We start from the raw sequence: 24716 nt of genomic DNA on the forward strand, positions 1-24716 counted from the left end.
GAGTTTGCTGGAGGTCTGCTCCAGACCCTGTTTGCCTGGGTATCACCAGCAGAGGCTGCAGAACAGTAAAGATTGCTGCCTGTTCCTTCCTCTGGAAGGTTCTTCACAGAGGGGCACCTGCCAGATGCCAGCCGGAGCTCTCCTCTATGAGGTATCTGTTGACCCCTGCTCAGAGGTGTCTCCTAGTCGGGAGGCACGGGGGTCAAGGACCCACTTGAGGAGGCAGTCTGTCCCTTAGAGCTTGAGTGCTGTGCTGAGAGAGTCAGTGCTGTCTTCAGAGCCGGCAGGCAGGAGAATTTATGTCTGCTGAAGCTGTGCCCACAGCCACCCCTTCCCCCAGGTGCTCTTTCCCAGGGAGATGGGAGTTTTATCTATAAGCCCCTGACTGGGGCTGCTGCCTTTCTTTCAGAGATGCCCTGCACAGAGAGGAGGAATCTAGAGAGGCAGTCTAGGTACCATGGCTTTGCAGAGCTGCAGTGGGCTCTGCCCAGTTCGAACTTCTTGGTGGCTTTGTTTACACTGTGAGGGGAAAACTGCCTACTCAGTCCTCAGTAATGGTGGACCCCCCTCCCTCCACCAAGCTCCAGTGTCCCAGGTCGACTACAGACTGCAGGGCTGGCAGCGAGAATTTCAAGCCAGTGGATCCTAGCTTGCTGGGCTCCATGGGGGTGGGATCCACTGAGCTAGACCACTTGGCTCCCTGGCTTCAGCCCCCTTTCCAGGGGCGTGAATGGTTCTGTCTCACTGGTATTCCAGATGCCACTGGGGGTAAAACAAAACAAAACAAAACAACAACAAAAAAACTGCAGCTAGTTCGGTGTCTGCTCAAACGGCTGCCCAGTTTTATGCTTGAAACCCAGGTTCCTGGAGGTGTAGGCACCCAGGGGAGTCTCCTGGTCTGCTGGTTGCAAAGACCATGGGAAAAGCATAATATCTGGGCCAGAATGCACTGTTCCTTACAGCACAATCCCCCATGGCTTCCCTTGGCTAGGAGAGGGAGTTCCCTGACCCCTTGCACTTCCCAGGTGAGGCAAAGCCCCACCCTGCTTCAGCTCGCCTTCCGTGGGCTGCACCCACTATCTAACCACTCCCATTGAGATGAGCCGGGTACCTCAGATGGAAATGCAGAAATCACCTGCTTTCTGCATTGATCTCGCTGGGAGCTTTTCCTATTCAGCCATCTTGCCACAACAGTGTCCTTTGAAGAGCAGAAACTCTTAACTTTGATGAAGTCTTACTTTTTCTTTGGTAGGTGGGGATTCTGGTGTAATATGGAATACATCTTTGTCCAGTCAGGATTACAAAGATTTTCTCCTATGTTTCCTTTTAGAAATTTTATAGCTTTAGGTTTTTACATTTAGGTGCATGATTCATTTTGAGTTTTTTGTGGGGGTATAATTGAGGTTTACTTCTTTATTTTTTTGCAGACAGTATCCAATTGTTCCAGCATCTGTTGAAAGCACTAGCGTGAGTTTTTAATTATTATTGAAATTCTTTTTAAGTAAGTTACTTAAGACTTTTAAACTATCTAAGATTATTGTCTCCCTCACTTCCACATTTAAAATGGAAACAAAACATTGCCCTCAATTCTCTAAACTTTATTATTTATTTAATTATTTATATACTGACACAAACTGTTGCTTATGTTGTCCAGGCTGGTCTCAAACTCCTAGGCTTAAGAGATCCTCCTACCTCCATCCCAAGAAGCTGCAACCACTATGCTCAGCTCTTAAAATTTAAATTGCCCACACTTGATATATGAGTTTTGGCTTTTCCCTCTTGAATAGTTTGTGTCCTTTTTATTTTAAATATCAAATAATTATTTATTTCTGTATTCATAATAGAAAATAAAAAAGTAATAATATCTGGGAACCCAATTTCCAAATTCAAGAAATTTCTTCAAGTTAGAGGATACAAAAACAAAAAGCCATTATAGCCTTAAAAATTGAGTCATGAAAATTATGGCACAAAATAGTAATGAAACTTTAATTACTAATTAAGGAGGATTAAGTAAATCTTTGTTCTCACAGCACATTATTATACTTCCTTTATAGCTTTTCTTTTGTATTACAAATATTTCTTTCTGAGTTGATCCCACTCCCCATACTCAAGGGCAAAAGCTGTAACTTAGTCAGATTTTTATTCCCCAGTGCCTAGCAAAACCAGAAACTCAAAAGGTAGCAAAAACCTAAAAACATTGTTACATTGAACAGTGCAAAAAAGTTTCTCAATGTGAGTATTAACATTTACTGGTTGAGTGATAGTATATACAGATTTTATTAATGTATTTCAGTAATCTATGATGCACAGTTTTTCATATTTTGATATTTTAGAAATACTGTTGCTTCTCCAATTGATAGCACCTTATAATTGCTATAGTGTCAATGGGAGGCAAAGGGAGCTTTATAAGCAGTAGTTGTTACTGCCCATGCAAGCCAGACCTAGTCAAAGCTGTCCATGTTGTACTTCAGCGGAGTTCTGCACATTGTTGGTACCGCACATGTTGAGCTTTATTGCCTTCTAAAATATCTTTAAAAATATTATATTATGATTTGGCATTGAAATAAGATTTATTGTGTAGGGAGAACGGCATGGAAACAGCAGCATGGAGTGAATCCAACACTGGTGAAACAAATTTGTCTACCTGTGCCTACAAGAGTACTTTATAAACACTAAACTAAGAAATAAGAAAGCATTGTATTATTTAAATTGGCAAGAACTTTTCTTAAATGACTCATAAAACAATGATGAGATTTATAATTCATGACATCTCAGATTTGATGAAATATAGAATTTTTGTTCTTTGTGACCTGCCTAAGAAGAGAATGGACTCTAAACAATTGCTTCTTGTTGTCGTAAGACAGTAGATATGCAGAAGACTAGAAAATGGTACATCATGCTCGTTCAGAATAAAGAACATCCTGAAAATTACATATTTCAAGTTATACTTCAAGCATTTAAGAGACTGAAAATCGATTGATTGATTACTTAAAAGCTAAAAAGATGCAAGGTACTGGGTAGTAATCTGTGGTTTCCTAAAGACCCAATTCTATCAATTCAACTCAATTTCTCTTTTTGAAAAAGTACGTGCTTCTTAGACAAATAATAGGCCTAAGGGAAGTAAATCAAAAGCAGAACTTTTGTTTCAATTTTATATGACATTATTAATGACAAAGTGGGAAGATGGGTATGGAGCAGATGTCTGAGTGAATGTTGTTCCAAAGGCATAGACTGAGCAATCAGTGGCCTCTAAAGTATTCATTATATGTGATTTGTCCGTCTACCCAACTTATTGACCTTTTTCTTAATTCCATTTTCTGGCAGCTCATAAGTTCAGAAGAGAAATCAAAGTGACCTTGGCAAAATTGATATGTATTTTGATTAAACATGGATATCGTTTTAGTAATGACAGTGAAAAACAGTACTCCGTCTTAAGAGGCTTCATCTTTTCTGCAGGTGAGGGAGCTGAAGAAAACACGTTTGGAGATTTCTTTCAGAGACAGAGTTGTTACAGGTAATAGACTTTTTAAAACAAATGGCTTGTAATAGAGTCTAAACTATGTTGTGATAATCTGACATAAATTAATATTATTTTATTGTTTAGAATTATCTCAGACATTATTTTAAGACATAAGATAACATTTAAATATTGAGAATCCTGAAAGTTCTTTTTCCAGTTGCTTAATTGTTTGAATAGAGTTTTCGTACTAAAGAAACAATAAAGCTGGTTGTGGTGGCTCATGCCTATAATCCCAGCTTGAGCTCAGGAGTTTGAGACCAGCCTGGAAAAAATAGGGAGACCTTGTCTCTACAAAAACAAAACAAAACAACAACAACAACAAAAATAGGTGGCTGTGGCATGATCATGGCTCACTGCAGCCTTGACCTCTTGGGCTCAAGCAGTCCTTCCACCTCATCCTCTTGAGTAGCTGGGACTACCGGCTGCAGTGAGCCATGAGCATGCCATTGCACTCCAGCTTGGGCGACAGAGAGAGACTGTGTCTCAAACAAACAATAACACAAAAACTAGGTGGCTGTGGGGGCACAGGCCTATAGTCCCAGCTAGTTAGGATGGTGAGGTGGAAGGATTGCTTGAACCCAAGAGGTCAAGGCTGCAGTGAGCCATGATTGTGCCACTGCACCCCAGCTTGGGTGACAGAGTGAGACCCTGTCTCAAACAAATAAAAAGAAAGAAAGAAAGAAAAAACCCAATAATTCAAAAATTTGAGCATTTCCCTTATTTACAGTTACTAGTTATGGTTAGCAATATATTATTGTTTACTTGAGGCATGCCACATAGTAGGGGAACCTATGACATATACCAAAATAGTATTGTTATTTTAATCACCTATTATAATTCTAGCATGTGTTATTAATTCTCAAAGAATGAGAATAAGAAATTACAGTATTTTAATTACATCTAGATTTATTTGATAATTTAGAAGTTAATCTGAGCCTTTTGCATTGTTTCAAGGTCATTGTTTACAGGATAGAAAGATTTCTGGTTGGTGGAATTCTGGATCCTTTGCTGTGATTCTGTTCCTTTGCTGTGATTGACTGCATCTTAAATAAATACAGGACAAACATGTGAACTCGTCCCTTATTCCCTTCTAAAGCAGTGTTAATTCAATTCTATCAAATAGCATAGAAAAAAGTTATTATAAACACACATTAACTTGAGTTACATTTTAATGTTATAACTGTGGTTTTTGTCAAGGTTGTCAGTGGCCTTCATGTTCCTAAAGTCTGTGGTGAATTCCTGATGTTCTTATTTGACCTGTAGCAGCGTTTGTCACAGGTGATCACTCCATCCCTTGGAAGCACGTTCTTCATGCCTTCAGGACACTGCACTTCCTCCATTTTCCTCCTGCCTCCGTGGTCGCCCCTCAGTCTCCTTGCCTGTCCTTACACTTCCCCTGACCTCTTCATGTTGGGGTGCCTCAGGGCTCGTTTCTCTGTCCTCTTTCTGTCTATGCTCAATCCCTTGGAATCTCATTTGTTTTATTTGCTTTAAGTACCATCTATATGCTTATGACTCCCAGATTCATATTTCCAGCACAGGACCCTTGACAAACTCCTCACTCTTATAACCAAAGCCATGACACATCTCTACTTGATGTCTAATAGACTCTGCAAATGTCACATGTATGTCCAGAACTGAATTCCAATACCTGTCACCCCTGCCACCTGCTCTACCTGCAGACTTCCCTGTCTCAGTTAATGGCAACTCCATTCTTCTTGTTGCTTGGTTGACTCTTCTCCTTCTTCCATATCCTCATGCACGTTTTTAGGAAATCCTGTTGGCTCTACTTTCAAAATATGTACAGATTCTGACCACTTCTTATCACCTCCATTCCCACTACTTAGGTGAAACCCTCATCATCTCTTACCTGGCTTATTGCAACAGCTTCTCAGCTGGTCTCCCTCTTTCCGTCCTTCTCTCCTTAAACTCCCCCTACCTCCACACAGCCTACTGAGTATTTTATAATGAAAACCGAGTCATGTCATACATCTGTTAAAAATCCTTCAGTCATTTCCCACTTTACTCAGAGTAAAAACCAAAGTCCTTATAGTTAGCCTATATGGTCCTAAATGATCTAGCTCCTTTGTTACTTTTCAGACCTCATCTCCTAAGAGTTCCCCCCTCCACTCAGCCTTATGACCCCACTGTTGCTGTTCTCGAAATACAACAGGCATGGTCCTACCTCAAAGCCTTTGCACTGGCTGTCCTTTTGCTTGGAACACTTTCCTCAATAGTTCATGCCCATTTCTTCTCTTTAGGACTGCCAGGTACACTTTTCACAGAGAGTCATTGATAGGGCACCTCCCACACTGTCAACCTGTTTAACTCAGTGGTATGACTCTGCTCACGTAAGTCTTTGCATAAATGCCACTTCTCTGTGATACCAGTCCCAACCACCCAATTTATTTATTTAATTTTATTTTTCCATAAGTTATTGGGGTACAGGTAGTATTTGGTTACATGAGTAAGTTCTTTAGTGCTGATTTGTGAGATTTTGGTGCACCCATCACCTGAGCAGTATACACTGCGCCATATCTGTAGTCTTTTATCCCTCGCCCCTCTACCATTCTTCCCTACAAGTCCCCAAAGTCCACTGTATCATTCTTACGCCTTTGTGCCTCAAAGCTTAGCTCCTACATATCAGTGAAAACAGACGATGTTTGGTTTTCCATTCCAGAGTTACATCACTTAGAACAATAGTCTCCTATCAGCCAGGCGCAGTGGCTCACACCTGTAATCCCAGCACTTTGGGGGGCTGAGGCGGGCAGATTGCCTGAGCTCAGGAGTTCACAACCAGCCTGGGTAACACAGTGAAACCCTGTCTCTACTAAAATACAAAAAGTTAGCCGTGCATGGCAGTGTGCCCCTGTAGTCCCAGCTACTCGGGAGGCTGAGGCAGGAGAATTGCTTGAACCTGGGAGGTGGGGGTTGCAGTGAGCCAAGATTGCGCTACTGTACTCAAGCCTGGGTGACAAAGTGAGACTCTGTCTCGAACATGAAAAAAAAAATAAAAATAATAGTCTCCAATCTCATCCAGGTCACTGAAAATGCTGTTAGTCCATTCCTTTTTATGGCTATGTAGTATTCCATTATATATATTTACCACAGTTTTTTTTATCCACTCTTTGATTGATGGGCATTTAGCCAACCATCCAATTTAAGTCTGAAATCATCTTAGCTTTCCTGGCCTCACTTACTGTGTTCTGTTCTGCTTCCCACCCCCCACCCCCCCATATCAGTTATTACCTTCTAATAAACTACTTTAGTGACTTGATGTTTTGATTGTCTTCTTCCTTTGCTAGAATGTAAAGTCCATGAGGGTAGAGATTTTTGGTTGTTTTATTTACTCTGTATTAAATGCCTGTAACAATATCTGGCACATAGGTGGCACTCGATAAATATTTGTTGAGAATATCATTTAAAATATATTGGGTTTTAAAATGCATTCAACATAGAGAAGGAAGATTAAGTCAATGAGTTTTAAAATTAATGTATTTCATTAGATATATATTTACTATGGAGTTAAAGATTCAATTTTTAAAAAGTTTTATCTTCTAGCTGAGTATATCCATATGTGCTTTATGTCACAGAAAGAATCGATGGCTTATCTTGGTACCTTATCATAAAACAAAGGAATTTCAAGTGATAACAGCCATTCAGCAGCTATGTTTGATAAAGCTTTTTCAAGTTTAATTAGAATTTACAGATCTTTGAGAAGCAATTAAAAAACCCTTGCATGTTATTTATTGATTCATAAATAATATTATGGTTTGCTTTATTGTTATGTATGGTATGCTACAATGCATGTGTTATTCAAGTGCAAATCTTGATCAAGTCATTAACATCGTTAGAAAATTAAGCTACAACAGTTTTTTAAGTGGTTGGGTAGAAGGAATGCATTTAGAAATATATTTATAATATATTTTTATCATGACCTGGTACCTTTTCAGTAAAATGATGGCACAGCCAGTGTTTTCATGTAAACATAAGGATTAAGAGGTTTTCTGTGTGTTTTTTTTTTTAATAATAGGAAAGCACTTTTATCAGAGGATTTGAAGCAATGCGTATCAATAATACAACAGTCCTTACTAGCATTTCATAAACATTCAAAGCACCCATGAAAGTGGTTTAGAAAAAGGAGTTGGATTACCTTCTTCACAGTTATGATACCAACTTGGAAATTGGGATCTGTGCTAATGTCAAAGGCATCTGCACCATCTCCATCCACAATAGTATATTTCATCTCTGCATTGATGCCTTCATCCAAGTCCTTGGCAAACACTCTCCCGACAGTGGAGCTAATTGGAGCTGATTCCAGCACACTCATCTGGTAATGTTCTACGAAGAAAAGCCAGGACACGCATTCTTGATAATCCGTCACTATAAAAAATGCCTCATCATTATCATATCAGGAGTGCTGTGCAAAATATCTTTTTTTCTGGGTTCAAAAAGTAAAACTTGAGTTTTTACAGATAAAAACTAAGGTCCAGAAAGGCTGAGCAAACGGTCATACAGGCCATAGCCTGTACTGGATGTTCAATAAGGATGAGTCAAAAAAGCTTGAGTAGAACAGGGTGGAAGCAAAACGACTTAGTCCTAGTGACTGTAGCTTGAGTGGTAGGAAGTACCTTGCATTCAAATCTTTTAGTACTTCCTAGTGAACCGAAGTATTTCCTTAAATTGCAGTTCCTTCTGAGAGTGATAAAGTAAACACTGTGGTCACATTCTGTTTATGCTTCAAATGTCCATCTTTTCTTTCATGGCCTGGCCTGTGTGCTGAATGCCTGTCTCTATGACCACATGCTCAGAGGTCATGGAGATCAGTGATCTATGAAGGGGGAGCAGCCGTGGAGAGCAAGCTCCATCAGCTCCATGTGCTGCCCCTCAGTGTGTCCTTGCACCTGAGACTGCCCCGGGCTGCCTCTCCATGGACAGACCCTTCATGCTTCTTGTTTTCTTATTCCGGAATAAAATACTGAAAAGATTCTCACATACGTAAGAAGCTCAGAGTTGGTCATCTCTTTTTGGACATGATATACTGAGCTCACAATTAAATTTAGTTCACTTTCATTTCCATGAATTTGTATTTTTACCAGCTTACCTTTTCTGGGGCTCACCTTTTTGATGTTCTTTGTTATTTTGTCAATCATAATGTGACTGACTAAATAACGAAGAAAAATCACACCATCACATTTTCAATATGTACGTGTTCCCTTTTATTCTAATGTGCTTTGTAAGCTACAGCCTCGGGTGTGAGGGCTCGAGTTTCACAAAGATTCAGGGAGGTTGACAGCACCCAGCCAGCTCACAGCACCCTGCCTCGCACAGGAGAAAAAATGATGCTTGTTCTTTACAAATATGAGCCAGGAAATCTTTAAAGTTTGTACTAAGCTGGCAGGCAATTGGATTTCATGATCTGTTTCCATTTACTTCCAAAGTTGTTGATGGATTACACTTTGCTGTTGCAGAACTTTTGGGAAAAACAAGCACCTGCCTACCATTTTCCTCATCCCGAGAAAGCTATGTTATATGTTTAAACATCTATATACAATTTCTACGCACGATACATTATATTATAAATAAATAGCTTGAGATCTTGATGTTTCATTATATTTGGTTCTATTAAAGGTGACTGAGCTTGTTCAACAAAAAATAGTAGGTGTGTCATTTTGTCAACATTCCATAATCAGTTATAGTAATATTTGTGAAAAAGAAGCAAAATGGAATTCCTACAATGAGGAATCATTAGATTAGTTAGGCATGAGAGTATAGCCAAGATAGATTTATGGAATATCAAGGTCATCTAAACTTAGTTTTAGCAAATAGTTGGGGAAATATTTAATGAAGAGGGAATGCAAAGTTTTAAAAGGTCAAAAAGGAGGAAGCAGCGATAATGTGTGTAGAATGCAAAGAGACACAGAGATTTAAATTTTTTTACATTTCTGTTTTGTCTTCCATGTAACATAATCCATACTTCTACTCTATCCTAGAGTCTCCATTAAAACTATATTTTGAAAAAGTGACAACTTAAAATGTGTGCTTTAGAATGGTGTTAGGATATTGGTTTGGGGCTGGGTGTGGTGGCTCATGCCGGTAATATCAGTACCTTGGGAGCCTGAGGAAGGCAGATGATTTGAGCTCAGGAGTTCAAGACCAGCCTGGGCAACATGACAAAATCCCATCTCTACAAAAAATACAAAAATTAGATGGGCATGGTGGTGTGCACCTGTAGTTCTGGCTATTCAGGAGCTGAGGTGGGAGGATCGCTTGAGCCTGGGGATTGAGGCTACAATGAGCTGTGATTGCACCACTGCAGTCCAGCCTGGGTGACAGAGCAAGACCCTGTCTCAAAACAAAACAAAACAAAACCAACAAAAAAAGATATTTGTTCTGCTATTGTGAAGCTGCCATGTTTTGGGTAACATGACTCCTGGCAATATGTCCAAATCCATCTACCTTTGAGCTGTGTAATAACCTGAGCTATGTAATAAGCTGGGTCTACTGTCCCTTCTGCCTCCATCAGAGACACCTGTCTAGTGTCAAATGTAAAAAGCCAAATAGTTCAAGGGTGTTCAAGAATTTATAGTCTATAGTGTGAGTAATATGAGCTGTTCATGAAGTAATGAAGATGGAACCCACAGGATCACCAAAGCAACACAAAGTCCATCCATGTGGCATTTCACAAACTGTTCCGTGATGCTGTCGTATTCTGCACTGTCGGACCAAGCAACTTAGGAACTTACTTACTTGCACCCTTTGTGAAATGCTTATCTAGTATCCTGCTTTTTCCGTCATGAATGCTCATGGGGACTTTGTGTATTCCATTTGCATGTAAATATTTGAGCTCTCCCGTGTTTACATAGATAGAATGGAAAGTTCACTTGGTCTGGCTGATTCAAAATGCAACTATTCATCTGACAGTCTGGCTAGTCTGGCTAGACTCTTCCTCCTTTTAGTTTAGTTTTTTTTTAAGCCCAATTTCCCTAGCTAAGTGTTTCACCTGGAATGGCACTTCCTGCTCTCATTTCTCCTGCTGCTTCCTTCAGGCATCTGCTTCTCAAACTCATGTCTCCATTCCTGGGCTCTGTTCCACATTCATAGCTCTATATTTCCACTTTCCTTAAGGACATTCAACCTGATTGTCCTGCTGTCACTTCATATTCAAATCTGAATTTGTCTCCCTCCTTCACTTCCACTTGTTCCATTATGCGTCCTCTATTTTTATTAGTAGTACAATCCTCCTCCCTGTCATCCAGAGTGAAAACATCATTGTCATCTTTGACTCCACCCTCTGCCGTGGTTCCTTTAGCCAGGAAATCAAGAGGCAGAAGTCCATGTTTTCTTATTTGTCCCATTCTACTCCTCCTGCTACTTCCTTAAGTCCTTAGCAATTCACGTCTGGACCACTCTAAATGCCTCCTAACCGACTCCCCTGCTCCTAGTCTCTGCCCTTACCAACCCCTCCTCTACATGGCTACCAAATTGGCCTTTCTTTATGTCTCCCTCTTGCTCAAAAACTTTTCTATGGCTTCCACTGGAGATACAGCACATTTGAAAGAGCAGGTTTTAATTTTAGGAGTCTTTGAACATAAAATGACATTGAAAACTTATTTCCAGGCAGGAGTTTTTTTTTCCCTCCATTCAGGTGTTTACTCAAATGAGCTCCAGGATGGTAGAGACCTTGTTTTGTCTGTACACAGCTTTGTGTTCCATTCATAGAATAGTGCCTGGAATAAATATTTTTTGAATGAATAAATAAATGAATGACTTCCCCTTCTGGAATGTTTTCTTTTCTGCCTATATAAACCTGTTATATTCTTTAGCCCCCTGTTGAAATCTCATCCTTCTGTGGAGGCTTTATTCATCTCAGTTTATGTGAAGGCATCATTTTGCACTATTCAAGTGGCACTAAGTGCTACTATGGTTTAATTTTTCCTGTGTGTAGAATGTGTCCTCCCAAGTGGATTTGAAGCTTCACAAGGGCAGAGACTGGATTCTAAGCCTCTTGTGCCCTTCATGCTCGGTGGTCTCACCAAGCAAGTGCCTGGTACCTACTAGAGTGATTGGTGAAGATCGTCACATGGGCAGGTGTGTCCGTCTACAGCTTTGGATATCAGTGAATGCATTCTCAATGGATCAATATTGCCCCCTGGGGGCAAAAATAGGTTTCCAGGGGTGTGATGAAAAAAATCTCAGCATTGCTAGTTGTGGCCCACTAAAGGTCAGTTCTACCCAACAAACCTTATTCCTTAGTATTGCATTTTATGTAGGGTGGGTGGGCATGGCAATCAGGAAAGAAAGTCTAAAAAGATTCCACAGGGAGGAGAAAATGGAAAAATATGTTTGAGAAATCCTGGTTTAGTACTATGGGAAGCTGGAACCCTGAAGGCAAATAGTTATGCGAGAATTGCATGATGAATGTAAGAAAGGAATCTATGGATAATTGAATTTAACGAGGAAACTCAAACTGGCCTTTCTCCCGCACCTCTGCAACAGGTGCATCCCTCTGGGCCCGAGGTCTGTGCTCTCTTGGGTTAGGTACTCACTCTGGGGAAAGCGGGGTGGGTTATCATTGACATCTGAGAGGGTGATGTTGACTGTTGTGGTCCCAGCTAATCCTCCAAGCTGCCCTCCCATGTCCTTGGCTTGGATAATCACTTCGTAGTATTCTTTGGCTTCTCTGTCCATGTTCATGAGCGCTGTCCTAATTACACCTGCAGGATAGAAATGACTTTGTTTTTAAAAATAAATCCACAAGTCCAGTTTTTAAAGATTGGTTTCTAGGTGTCTCCCTGGTGCACTGTTAATGCCTAGAAGTGAGGTGCAAGTCACCTGTGCTTTTAAATTTGAGGTAAAAAATCTCAGCTTCAAAAATGGGCTGTACTGAAACCAGTGGTGAATGAAAATTTTTATTCCAGCAGTAAGAGCTCAGAGGGCTGGTTTCTTCTGGCAACATTACTGAAAGTGAACAGGAGGTGGCAGCAATGTTTCTCTTACAGATCTGGGAAGTTGCAGTCCAAGGCGACTTCGGACAGTGCTGTCTCACCAAGGAAAACTGGGGGCTTTGGCTCCAGAAAACAGAGCCTCATATGTCTACAAATCTGTGAATTTAGATAATTCTCTCTCAGTTTCTTCAGCCCCTAGAGCCCTTGTAGTGTGAATGGCTCTTCTTTAGGTAACTTCTGCTTTTTCTTGCCTCCGCACTACCTGTAAGCAGGGTTGGAATTCTAATTGGATTTTCCTGTTGTTACATATTGTTCTGTTTTGTGATATTCTTCTGTTTACCTCTGTGCTTTACTTAATTCTGTGAGCTAGGACATGAAAGAAGCTCTGTGAGCTGTTTATTTTTACCATGCATAAGAGATGAACTTCCCCAGACAGCAAGCAGCAGATACGGTTTCATTTAAGAAGAGGGGCCTACACCACAATCCATTGAAATGTGTTGTGATCCTGCCAAGCCTGTACAGTAATGTTTTATCTCCCTTTTAACCCTCCAACTTAAAAAAGTTGACTTCTCTACACTCTAGGCAAAGATTAAAGGCTTATTTACTACAGCTTTACAACATGACGCTTGGCTAGATAGACCTTTTGCATGAAAATGGAAGGGATTGGGAATAATAATCCGTCCCCAGTTTATCCCTGTAATGTATATATTGCATTATACTAATAACATTCTCAAGTGATATATGCAGCATTTTCTTTTTTAAAAGGCCCCCCCATCGGCACAGCAATAACTATCTGTTCATGTATTTTTGACCTTAACACTACAGATGCCCCCGGGAGCTGTCAAAATAATGTAAGACTCTTCTTAGGATATAAAGGACACATTACCCTCTTCCTCCCTGTATTTTTCCTCCCTGTGGGCACCCTTCGTCTCTTCATTCTCCCCCTTGCCCGTAGTAGAATTGTTAAAGTTACTGTTTTATAGAAGTCTCTAACTGCAATCTTTTTTCTTTCCTCCTCCTCATTTACACTCCCTTCCTACTTTTATGATACAATTTTCTGAATGCCTGGTTTCCCTCAGGACTTCTGGGAAAAAAATTCGATCAGATTGCTAATAATAGAAATGTATTTTTTGTTTTTCAAATAAAGAGGTGACTTTGAGTGTTTACCATTAACTTTATTCTGTGGCTGTAAGTTTCTTTACTCAAGTTCCTTGTTAATTACTCCTAGGTCCCATGTTTACCCTCATATAAAATGGTAGTAATAATACTTCCTATATCTTTTGCTAGTTTACAAGAGTATTGGGAAGCTAAAATATGGCAACGTTTATGAAAGTATTAATAAGAGGGGAAGCCTGGCACGAGTATAAGATAATAATGACATCACAATAACTTTACTAAGCTCAAACATATTAAATGAAATCTTTCATACATCCAAACATAAATTCTGTAGTCAAAGCTCTCGGGTAAGACAGAAATAAATAAGCAAACAAAACACCAAACTTCTGTTTGTCTTTTCTGCCACATTGCTCCTCGCCCATTCAGTTCTCTCTGATGTCCTCCTCCCTGTGAGAGCTTCCCAATCAGGACCTGCCTTTTGGAGGCCACATCCCACATGGTCTTTCCTCCCTCATCAAAACCTGTCTGCCCCAGCAACCATTCATTTTGGACTTCTTCTCTGCTGAGTGCACAGTGGTTGGTTCAATAGAAAGAACATCAGACCACATGTCAAGAGACCTCTCTACACTAGATGAACTTTAGTAGCTCTCAATTTCCCAATTGCTTTAACTGTTAAGCAAATTGTGACAGACTGGATGATTCCCCCAAGGCTCTTTCCAGTTTCACAATCAATGCTTCTAGTTCTCTAATGACCCAGGTGAATGTGTCAATCCTCTTGGGTCTTCATGGGGCTATAAAAGACCTTAGTCCCTGGGAATAAATATAACCACAGGATTTTTTGAAGGCTAGTGGGGAGCTATTTTGTGTGTGTGCGCAGAGGGGCTTTTTGCCTCTCCAATCAGACACTGCCCACTGTCTGTGCATAGTGCTGCTCTTACCCATCAGGGCAGTGCTAGTTTGCTCCCTTAATCCTAAAGCTAATAGCAGTCTTCTTTGGTTAATACACTCCCTGGAGAGTCCTTGAAAAGGAGAGTTGGGTCTGTCATAGCAGCAGTTATAAATGATCAGGGAATAAACACCTCTAACTCGACCCTTGTATCAGATACCTGTTTTAGAGTCCACAGAAAAATATGGCTGGCCCTGAAGAATGCTGTACACCACCCGGGCACTGTTGCCGTAGGTCGGGTCATCTGCATCTGTGGCTGTCACTTGGATGACAGAGGTACCTGGGGAAGAGAAGAGGTAGAAACCTGTTCAAGTCCAATAGCTAAAGGCTGGATGCAATCCTGAACAGTCCATCTTAAAGTATTTGCAAATGTGTTTGCTTCATTGGGAGAGTCCCCTTTCTAGGTCAAGCTTCCATAACTCTTATCTTGTACCTGTTTAGTAGGGATGAGAGTTATTTGTGCTTTAAATTCTGAATGACTAGTAAGAACATAGCCTTTGGGCTCTTTATTGCTTTTTTTTTTTTTTTTTTTTTTAAAGATAGAGTCTCACTCTGTCGCCAGGCTGGAGTGCAGTGGCATGATCTCAGCTCACTGAAATCTCCACCTCCCAGGTTCAAGTGATTCCCCTGCCTCAGCCTCCTAAATAGCTGGGACTACAGGTGTGCACCACCACACCAGGCTAATTTTTTTGGTATTTTAGTAGAGGCAGGGTATTTAGTAGACACGGGGTTTCACCATTTTGGCCAGGATCTCCTGACCTTGTGATCCATCTGCCTCGGCCTCCTAAAGTTCTGGGATTATAGGCGTGAGCCACCGCGCCCAGCCCTATTGTTCTTTTGATAATAACAAAACATTTCTCCCTTATGAAACAAATATTATTCAACCATTTATTGATTTATCTGTGTAGCTAATATTTTGTTTTTAAAGAATCAGAACTAAAAATCAATAATAGGCATATTATTATTATTATTATTACTTGCTCTGGTTGATTGCAGTGTCTAAGTAGCTTCCTGCCCGCCAAAGGGCTTCGTCGTCATTTTTGGTTGCTTTATAATTTGTGAGCTGCTCTTCTCATGCTCTCCTGTTCTGAATATATGTGTATCTACGTGGGTGTGTGCATGTGCATATGTGTGTGTGTGTGTATAGAAGGTGCTGTTTGTGAAAATCAGCGAGTCACCACCTTACCCACTGGGGACATTTCTGGCACAGTGGCGACATAAGGTCCGTCCAGGAACTTGGGCTCATTGTCATTGATGTCTTGAATTTTGATGATGAACTCTGACTCTGGCTCCATGGGCCTGCCCGTCCGCCTGTCTAGGGCTTGAGCCCTTAAAGTATACTGGGCTCTTTCCTCTCGATCGAGCCTCTGAATGGCGTGGATGTCTCCAGTGGTGTCGTCAATGGTAAACACGATGCCAGCACCTTCTCCCGAGAGGATGTATTTGATGGATCCGTCTCCCCTGTCCATATCTGAATGAAGCTGGGAGAGGAAAGCACCTAATTCTCATCATGAATGTCAACAGGTGTCAGAAAACACATTGATTTTCAGTTTGTTACAAACTTATAACCTCCCTTTACATAAGGAGATTTTTCAAACGTTTAATAAGTTTGTCTACAAAGAACTAGTATGCATTGGACACAATTGTATCAAGGAGTGGGTGTAGGTTGATGAATAAGTAAAATTTTCCATGTCCCATTCTGTATCCTGAACTTACCATTATTTAAACAAAATTCTTCTCCCTGATAAGTATAGAAAACAGGAACTCTGGAAAGTGAAGATCCCCAATGTTAGAATAAGAACAAATTTAATAAGGAGGAATCCTGCCTTTCCATTTAATAAAAATAAAAATAAAATAAAATGGATAAGCCTAAACATGTTAAAATGAAGAAATTGCCGTAAGTTTTGTAGTATCAAACAGTTTTATGACAATTCAAGTTGGCTGATAAGCTGATGGAAGTAGTTTATAAAAAGGTTAAGGGCACTGCAGTGAGAAAAGTGAATGACTTCCGTGGATTCTTCCTCCCATTCTGTGATACTAGTTCTGTAGTTTCATTCAGTAGGACTGGGCTTGTGTTTCAGTGTCAAATGGAATTTAACTGCTGGTTATGATTCTTTACATCAGTGTGTGTCTCCTTTGGATGGGACTGGTTCTTGGGTTCATAACTGAGTCACTTAAATCTGTATGTGGATGGTTGAGTTAGGGACATGCTTTTATCTGACCACGCAGCTATATTCGCTCTCAGAATCCTGTTTTTTTTTTTTTGAGACAGAGTTTCGCCTTGTCGCCCAGGCTGGAGTGCAGTGGCATGATTTTAGCTCACTGCAACCTCCACCTCCCAGGTTCAAGGGATTCTCCTGCCTTAGGCTCCCAAGTAGCTGGGATTACAGGCATGCACCACCATGCCTAGCTAGTTTTTATATTTTTAGTAGGGAGGGGATTTCACCACGTTCGTCAGGCTGGTCTTGAATTCCTGACCTCAGGTGATCTACCTGCCTCGGCCTCCCAAAGTGCTGGGATTATAGGTGTGGGCCACCATGCCCAGCCAGAATACTTTTAGTAACTCTCAAAAGTTGAGTCCAGGAGTACTATATTTTTAAAATCTCAGGTCTATAAACGTATTTCTGCATCTATAAGATCTAATTAATTGCAGATAGTATGTATGGGTGGCAAGAACCCTGTAATTTTGAACAACCCTATAGGTATTGGTCTCTTTCTAAAGGTGGTAACAAAACAATTAGTTAAATTTAGTCAGCCACTCCTGTTGTTGCCTGGGTTGTTAGCACTTCGCATAGTCCAGGGTGAAGTTCATGAGATTAGTTGATAAAACAGCCAGCATTAGGCTTGGGGCAGGGAGGCCAATATATCTGGCCTGAACACTGTCTAGGCCAGTTGTAAATTCAGGGCCCTTGATGAGTTGTTTTATGTTTATAACCATTAATTTCCTTATAAATGTGAGGACAGCACTAATACTTACTCTGAAGGGTCACTGGGATCATTAGAGATTAATGCACATGAGGCACCCAGCACAGTGCTTTTCCCATCATAGGAAGGCCATAAATGGGGCCAGCCATGATACACGTGCATAGAGAAAAGGGTATTAGCACACTCAGCTCTTCTCTGCTCCCTACAGACCTCCAGGAGGGTGGCAGAGAGGCAAAAACAACCTGTTGGCTTTTTTATTATGCACAGTCTCGTGGTAAAAGCTGCAGAAGGCTGCCTGAAGCATGGCTGAGACAGTGTTACTCTGAGGATTAAACGGCATGAACACCAATAAAACACCTGCAAATGCTTCCACAGCAGCCTCGGACAGGGATGGGTTTGGAGGTGGTGGCTGGCTTTAAGCTGATCTCAGATTGACTCACGGCCAAATCATGCAGGCAACGGTTTTGCTGCCTAGAGGAACTCAGCTGTGTCTTATCTAGAAAAGGGAACTAAGGGAATAAAATTGACCGAAAAAATAGTTGTGGACTTTTTTCTACTTATTTTATTTAGAATATGAAGTTCTCACATTTCCTCATTTCGTATACAGTATTTTCTTGTTTCTTTCTTTCTTTTTTTTTTTTTTACAATCCAAATCTATTTATGCAGTTAAAAAAGTAGAGGTGCCCAACTCTTGTTGTATAGAATAGAAAGCCATTTCATTTGGACCTGGTTACAAACAAATGAAAATCTATTCCATTTTGACCTGTGTTCTCAGGCAGAGGAGCAGAAGTGTGGGGAGAACAAGGATTTCAGAAGGTGTTTTAAATTAAAAACATGTATACGTATGCATATTGGTGTATGTTTACATATATAACAGTGTATGTATGTATTTTTATGGCATGTGGCATGGGACTTTTCATGAAATTGGTTTAATTTAGGGCACTGCTGATTATGTAGGGAAGGAAAAACAGAAGCTGACAGAAAGGCCACCCCAGGACTGTTCCGAGGTGCTCTATTTATCAAATAAAACTGTTTGTTCTGTGATCCTTGAAATATTCAGCACACCTGTGATCCCGGCAGGTCGCAGGTGAGCGCGCTTTAAGCGCTTTAAGAAACGATAGCGATGGCGGCAGAGCTCACCGCAGGGCGCCCCTGACTCCTGGGAGCTGGCTGATGCCCTGGAGTCTGGGCTGAGGCTTGGGTGTGAGGCCTTCGCTTTCCGTGTGACCTTCATCTTGATGTGGGCCTGACGTCTTGTAAGTGCGCAATGAAACTGTATTGGAAGAAGGGTCTGGGGGAGGGCAAAAGTTCCGTATGGATGGTGTTAGCCCTGGTTAACAGAGCTAGGAGCAGCTTTCCAGGAGGTTTGGAGCACTGGTCTGCATGTGCAAGTGTGCACATGAGCAGGGGAAGAGGGGGAGAGGAAGGGAGGAGGGGAGAGAAAGGAGGGAAGGGAAAGGGACGGAAAGGAAGGAAGGGGGGGGAGAAAGGGGTAAAAGGGAAAGGGAGGGAGAGGGATAGAGGAGAGAGAGGAAGGGAGGGGAGAGGGGGGAGAGGAAGGGAGGAGGGGAGAGGGAAGAAGGTGGGGGAAGGGAAAAGGAGTGGGGAGGGGGTAGAGAACACCCCCAGGGAAGCAGGAAGTGTCTCAGCTTTGAAGCATGTCAGGATCTACTTACACAGAGGTGGTTTCTGAGGCCCATAAGCCTATCAGTTCGAGGTCCAGTCAGGGAACAAAACTCACACCTGGTTTCAGCAGGGAGAATTTGGAGTGGAGGGCTGAAAGGCCAGAAGGAAGCCCCGAAGCATCAGAGAGAGAGAGAGCGCAACTCGGGGAAAAACAGCCAGTGCCCCTCTGGCTGGGGCAACACAGGAGGGAGGTGGGGATTCTGGCATCTGCAGGTTTGGAGGGAAGCCCCTTGAGGCTGGGCCTGAGACCCCTGAGGAAGGAGTGCTGCTCCTTGGGCTGGGGCCTCAGGAGCTTCGAGGAGGTGCCCCTGTTCCCTGGGACTCAGACCTCTTAGAAGTAGGTGTGATGAGGAGCAAGTCAGTCCTCCCTCCTCCTGCCTCCTGGGCTCCCTCTATTACCTTCTTCCGGCAGGCAGAACCTACCTGGGAGAGGAGCTGGTTGGAAGAGGAGAGATTATGGCTTGGAAAGTTTCAGCCCAGCACCCAAAGCAGAGTATGGAAAGGTGAGCATGGGGCTGAGAGACACCAGCTTAATAATCCGTGCAGCAATGCACATTTAATATTCCGCTTTACCAGCCATAGAATACACATTTGGTTTCAAAAATGGCAAAGAGCAGACAATAACAGCTTTTCTCCAAGTCACGCAGCAAATTGGCAGTGTAATAAAAATGCGTTTTATATTTACCCATATTTAATTCAACTAACACTGACTGTGCACCAGCTATTTGGAGGAAGGTAAGAAGCTTCCGAGCAGAGTCAGCAGCACAGTTACGTACATCTTGGGAAAATATTTTTTTTCTTCCTAAAAAAATATTTTAGGCAGAATAAGATAAGTGAATGTCTCACTTATCCTAATCATTCTTTAGTTTTTAAGATCTTCAGCCAAAGGAGTAGTGAGTGATGGGAAGTACAAGCAGGTTCTGAAGAATCTTAGCTGATTTAGGATTTCAAAAACGAGAATGATGTTCACTCCTTTTGTCAACTTTCAGAGTGCCTTGAATAACTTCGAGAATGCAGTGAGTGCTTACAGTTTGTGGTTAGGCAGCTTCCATGTAGTTGTTAACCTTGGCATGATTTGGACCCACAGATGCGTGCACAAGCACAAGCTCTCAGCATCCCTCTCTTTGCATATGTCAATATAATCTAGCTTTAACTTGACACCGCCTTGTCCCTGGAAAGCCCAGTGTGGATTTTATAAGGCCATACCAATTACAGCTGATAATTGTTGCCATACTCCTTTCTGAAATAAGCAAATACTCTGGCAAGCTCTCTAAACAGACATCTTCCGGAGCTCAAGGTGACAAGCAGAATGCCCCTGGGTAAAGAGAATGAAAGTGGATGAATTCCCTTTCAAAAGAAAGTAAAGGGGAAAAGTGAATATATAATTATCTTCTTCATGTAGAGGTAACACACCTAATGCAGGGTAAAAATCTTCGCTTGGTTGCTGGTGTGAGGATTGGATCAGATGACTGTTGAGATGCATGGGTGTCTTGTATCTTGGTTGGGGTGATTTGGAAAGGGCGAGCACTAATTGCGAGTATGCAAGGGTGCTGCACAGCTAAGAACTACCCAGCGTCAGAGATAAAGGGTTCAGGAAGCAGCCTGGCTCAGATTCCTGATCTCACCTAAACACCAGTGACTCCTGTGTGTGTCCTCCGGGCTTAGTCTAAAGCCACTGACCATAGACAAGGCAATGTAAATGAAAGCTGGGGCTTTGAGGTAGGAGCGATGTGTATTTCAGTCTGGGCTTCCCTGCTACCTTCGGTGTAACTTTGGGCAATGAACATAAATAACCTCTCTGAGCCTAGTTCCCTGTGTTAGTTATACTCACCTCACAGCATTGTTATGATGATTAAATGATCTGCTTTGATGTGATTGTGACCTATACATAGTACTGTGGTAGTCCAATAAAATGTTAGCTACCCTTTTCTTCTGCACTCTTTGTGTATGGCCAGTTCTGTGCCAAGTACTCAGCGTCAGGGAGGTGTAGACAAAGTTGGGGAGTGGTGTCTCAATTTCTACCCTTGGGAGGAGGGAAGAGAGCCCTAAATTGCATGTGCACATAAGTAATTACTGAAAATTGCTGAATGCAAACATACTCTTTTCTTGAACTTAGCAGTGGCCATGTATGTCTATTTGGAAGAAATGTTATATAGAGAAGCTAGAAGTCTTTGGAATTCTGAGTAGATACAAGACATGTTCATGATAGAATTGTCTGATTTTAAGCTAAAACTTTGAGGAATTTGAATGTGGCCTGATGAGTGGAAGTCAGGGCCTGTCCTGGGCAGGGCAGCAGCGTGGGCACACATGTGGGGTCAGGGACAAACGTGGTATGTGTGGCAGAACGAGTTAAGGAGGTCCAGCTTGATTGGGATGAGGACCTGATTTGAGAAATTGTGCAAGAGGGCTGAGTGAGGGAGGAGGAAGTCCTTGAACTGTATGCTAGGAGCTTTGATAGCATTCAAAAGCACTGTAGTGCTTTCTTAATCAGAGGAGAAACATGATAGAAAGGGTGCTTCAGGGAGAGGAATGTGCCGAGCATCCTGGAGGAGGGATGGGGAAAGTCTCTCCACAGGGAGACAGGCAGCACCGGTGTAGTTAATCTAATCAGGGAGAACAAAGGATCATGGTCATGACAGAGCCTAGAGAGGAGGAGATGCATCCAAGAGAAACTGGCACAGAAATATTGGCAGATACGAGGACCGATTGCACGTGAAGGTAAAAGATAAGGAAAGGAGAAGTCAATGAAAACTCACGGGTTTTGAGGCCAAGGGATTTGCAACTGCATTAGGTATTACCGAGCTGTTGAGTTCCCATAATGAACTCCTTAAATGCTGTTACTATTATCACTATTAATACTATTGCTACTATAGTACTGTTTACTGTTAAGTTTACTGTTTACTGTTAAGTACTACAGGTTAAGGATAATGAAAGTTTTACTCTGGATTGAGTACTGTGCAAAGTGCTTTACATGCATTAGCTTATTTAATCCTTACTACACAGTGAGACATTCGTTTATTAAATATCATCTTGAGCACCTTCTATAAGGTGAATGCTGTGTTAGGCCTTGGGGATAAAATGGGAGCGATGTTCTTGCTTTCACTGAGCTTCTAGTTTTAGTCAGAGGCTTCAGACAATAAACATGTAAATAAAAAACAAATATGGTGGTTGTGATTAGGGCTGTGAGAGAGAGTCTCACAGAAGGGCTTGCCTTAGAGAGTGGTCAAGGAAGGCATGAGAGAAGCCAGGGGAAGGGCATTTCATTATGGGGGAGCAGTAAAGGCAGTGCTTGACAGGCTGCAGGAACTGTCGAAGGTCATATCGCTGCAACGCGAGAATGAGGGAGAGAGTAGCATGGGCCATGGGTGGATGCCAGGAGGCAGGCTGATCCAGAAAGGGATGGTCTTGTAAGCTGTGTGGAGGTGTCTGGAGGATTCAATGCACAGTGGGAAAACATTGAAGAGACGTAAGTAGAGGAGTGACATGATCGGACTTAAATTTTAAAAAGACCATGGTGGAGAACAGATTGGAGGGAGGTGCAGGTGGACATGAGACTGGTTGGGAGGCTAGGTACTTGCCCAGGTGACAGATGATGGTGGAAGCAGGGATAAGAGAAATGCAGGATTTGGGGTTGATTCTGGCATAAGAATAGCAGAATTTGCAGAGGGGGAGAATGTGTGGGCAGGGGAAAGGGAGGAATGATCCCCAGTTCTCTGGTTTTAGGAAATTGGTGATGGGTGGGTGATGGGGCAGACTACGTTTGGGAGAAAACAAGAGTTTCTTACTGGACATACTACATTGGAAAGGCCTATGAGTAGAGGATGTGGAGATGTCGCATATGCAGTAGGATTTATAATCCGAAGTGGTCTAAGCCAGAGATAGAAGTTTTGCATTCATTGGCATAGACATGGCATTCAAAACTGCAGAGGTGGTGAGTCCACCCAGGGAATGAGTGTGTGGAGAAGAGGCTAGGGCAAAGCTGACAAGCTCACCAACAAATGGGGTCAGGTGGAAGGAGAGGACCCACAAACACAGATGAGAAAAAAAGAAGGAAAAACGGGATTGTGAAGGTCATGGCACAGATAGGACAATGAGTCAAGGAGAGACAGGTCAGCAGTGTCTGAGGTTGTGACTGGGAGGTGTGATTGGGCAGTAGGGAGGTCTTGAGAAGCAATGAAAACACAGCTTTGGGTCAGTGGTAGGGACCAAAGCCAGATACCTGGGTTAAGAAGTGAGTGGACACTGGGGAAATAACTTTGGTAGACAACACTTGAGAAGGAGCAGTTCTCTCATCCTCCTCATTCGACTTTGAGGAAGCCGAGATGAGCAGGGCTTGGTGACCTGTCCAAAGTCCCTCTAGAAATAATTGGCAGGGCTGGGCTTTGAACCCACCTGTGTTTGAATCTGAAACCCATGCTCCCAGCCTCTGTGCTAAACAAGCGTTTAAGTTACCATTTGAATGAATTATTTATTTTCTAATTAATTCCTTGTCTCCCATTCTCTCTCACTTGGTTGCTTTCACCAAATGATCTGTAATTAACACCCTAATAAACACAGGAAAAATCCAGGATTAAAGATGAAATAATGATAGATTAAATCAAGAGAATTCAAATATAACATTTATAAATATATTTATTGTCTCCAACTATCCTAAAGCACATGCTAAGATCTTCTGAAATGAAAAATGTTTTATTTTTATTTTTTTCATTAAATTTGTACCTCAGGCGATACCTCTGGAAATGCTCTGGAAAAAACCCACAAAAACACAAAGCAAAAAACTCTGTACTCTCCTTGTATTTCCAAGTTTCCCTCTCCCCCATTCTGTCATTCCCAGACAGCTGCTGCTGCCTCTTTTAGGACTTGAATAGCTCTCGCAGGGTCTGAGCCTTTTCCTCCAAATCCCAGTTCCCAGTTTTTCCCATTCATAACAGAGACATGGACAAGGAAATAAATCTTTCCTTTCAGACTGGTATCTGACAAAGCAGAAGTTACATTTCAGCTAGGTGTCACGTAACGTACCACTTGTTCTAGTTTTTCTCAGGCCTCAGATAAAGGCTAGGTCAACTTTGATACTCAATTCATATTCAATTTCAATATCCAATACCCGAGTCATTTCTACTTGGCATTTCTTACCTTGCCGACATACAAAGGGTCGGTCCCAGTGTACTCTTCCAGAACGAAAAACTGGTTCCAAACCCAGCTCCTCTTGGTCCGCTGATGTGACTGTGGCTTGTCTGACAAGAGTGCTTCTAATTCACCTTGTGGTGTTGGGGTATCCGAGAGAACGGTGGTCGTAAGGTCCATCAGTCCCCAGAAGTACAAGGACATGCCAAGTCCAAGCCAGTTCTTTGCATTGCTCATTCTACCAGAAGTCCACATGGGATTGCCAGGTTTTCAGAAAGTGAAGGAGAATGATAAGCAACTGGAACTTGAGTATTTTCCAAATTTAAAAAAATACACAGTTTTTATTGGACACTTATGTTTCCCAAATGAGATCCCGTTTCAAGTCAATCTGCTTGAAGTTGACTTCCTGTCAAGTTAAGGAAAACACAGTGTGATGATGTCAAATTCTCTC

At 41.9% G+C, this 24716-nt stretch overlaps 1 protein-coding gene across 4 annotated transcripts in view; it reads right to left on the reverse strand.

Annotated features, from left to right (window-relative positions):
- Window positions 1-24716, reverse strand: part of CDH20 (cadherin 20) — a 216579-nt gene that overhangs the window by 36906 nt on the left and 154957 nt on the right. For all 4 annotated transcript variants that reach the window (XM_030810311.1, XM_030810310.1, XM_030810312.1 and 1 more), the window contains 5 exons: window positions 24275-24671; window positions 15717-16011; window positions 14691-14810; window positions 12070-12237; window positions 7674-7861 (listed from right to left, as the gene is read on the reverse strand). In XM_030810311.1, the coding sequence (XP_030666171.1) occupies window positions 7674-7861; window positions 12070-12237; window positions 14691-14810; window positions 15717-16011; window positions 24275-24520 (1017 nt within the window). In that variant the 5' untranslated portion in view covers window positions 24521-24671. The remainder of the gene's footprint in view (window positions 1-7673; window positions 7862-12069; window positions 12238-14690; window positions 14811-15716; window positions 16012-24274; window positions 24672-24716) is intronic.

Source organism: Nomascus leucogenys, chromosome 4 (assembly GCF_006542625.1).
Source record: "Nomascus leucogenys isolate Asia chromosome 4, Asia_NLE_v1, whole genome shotgun sequence".
NCBI lineage: Eukaryota > Metazoa > Chordata > Mammalia > Primates > Hylobatidae > Nomascus > Nomascus leucogenys.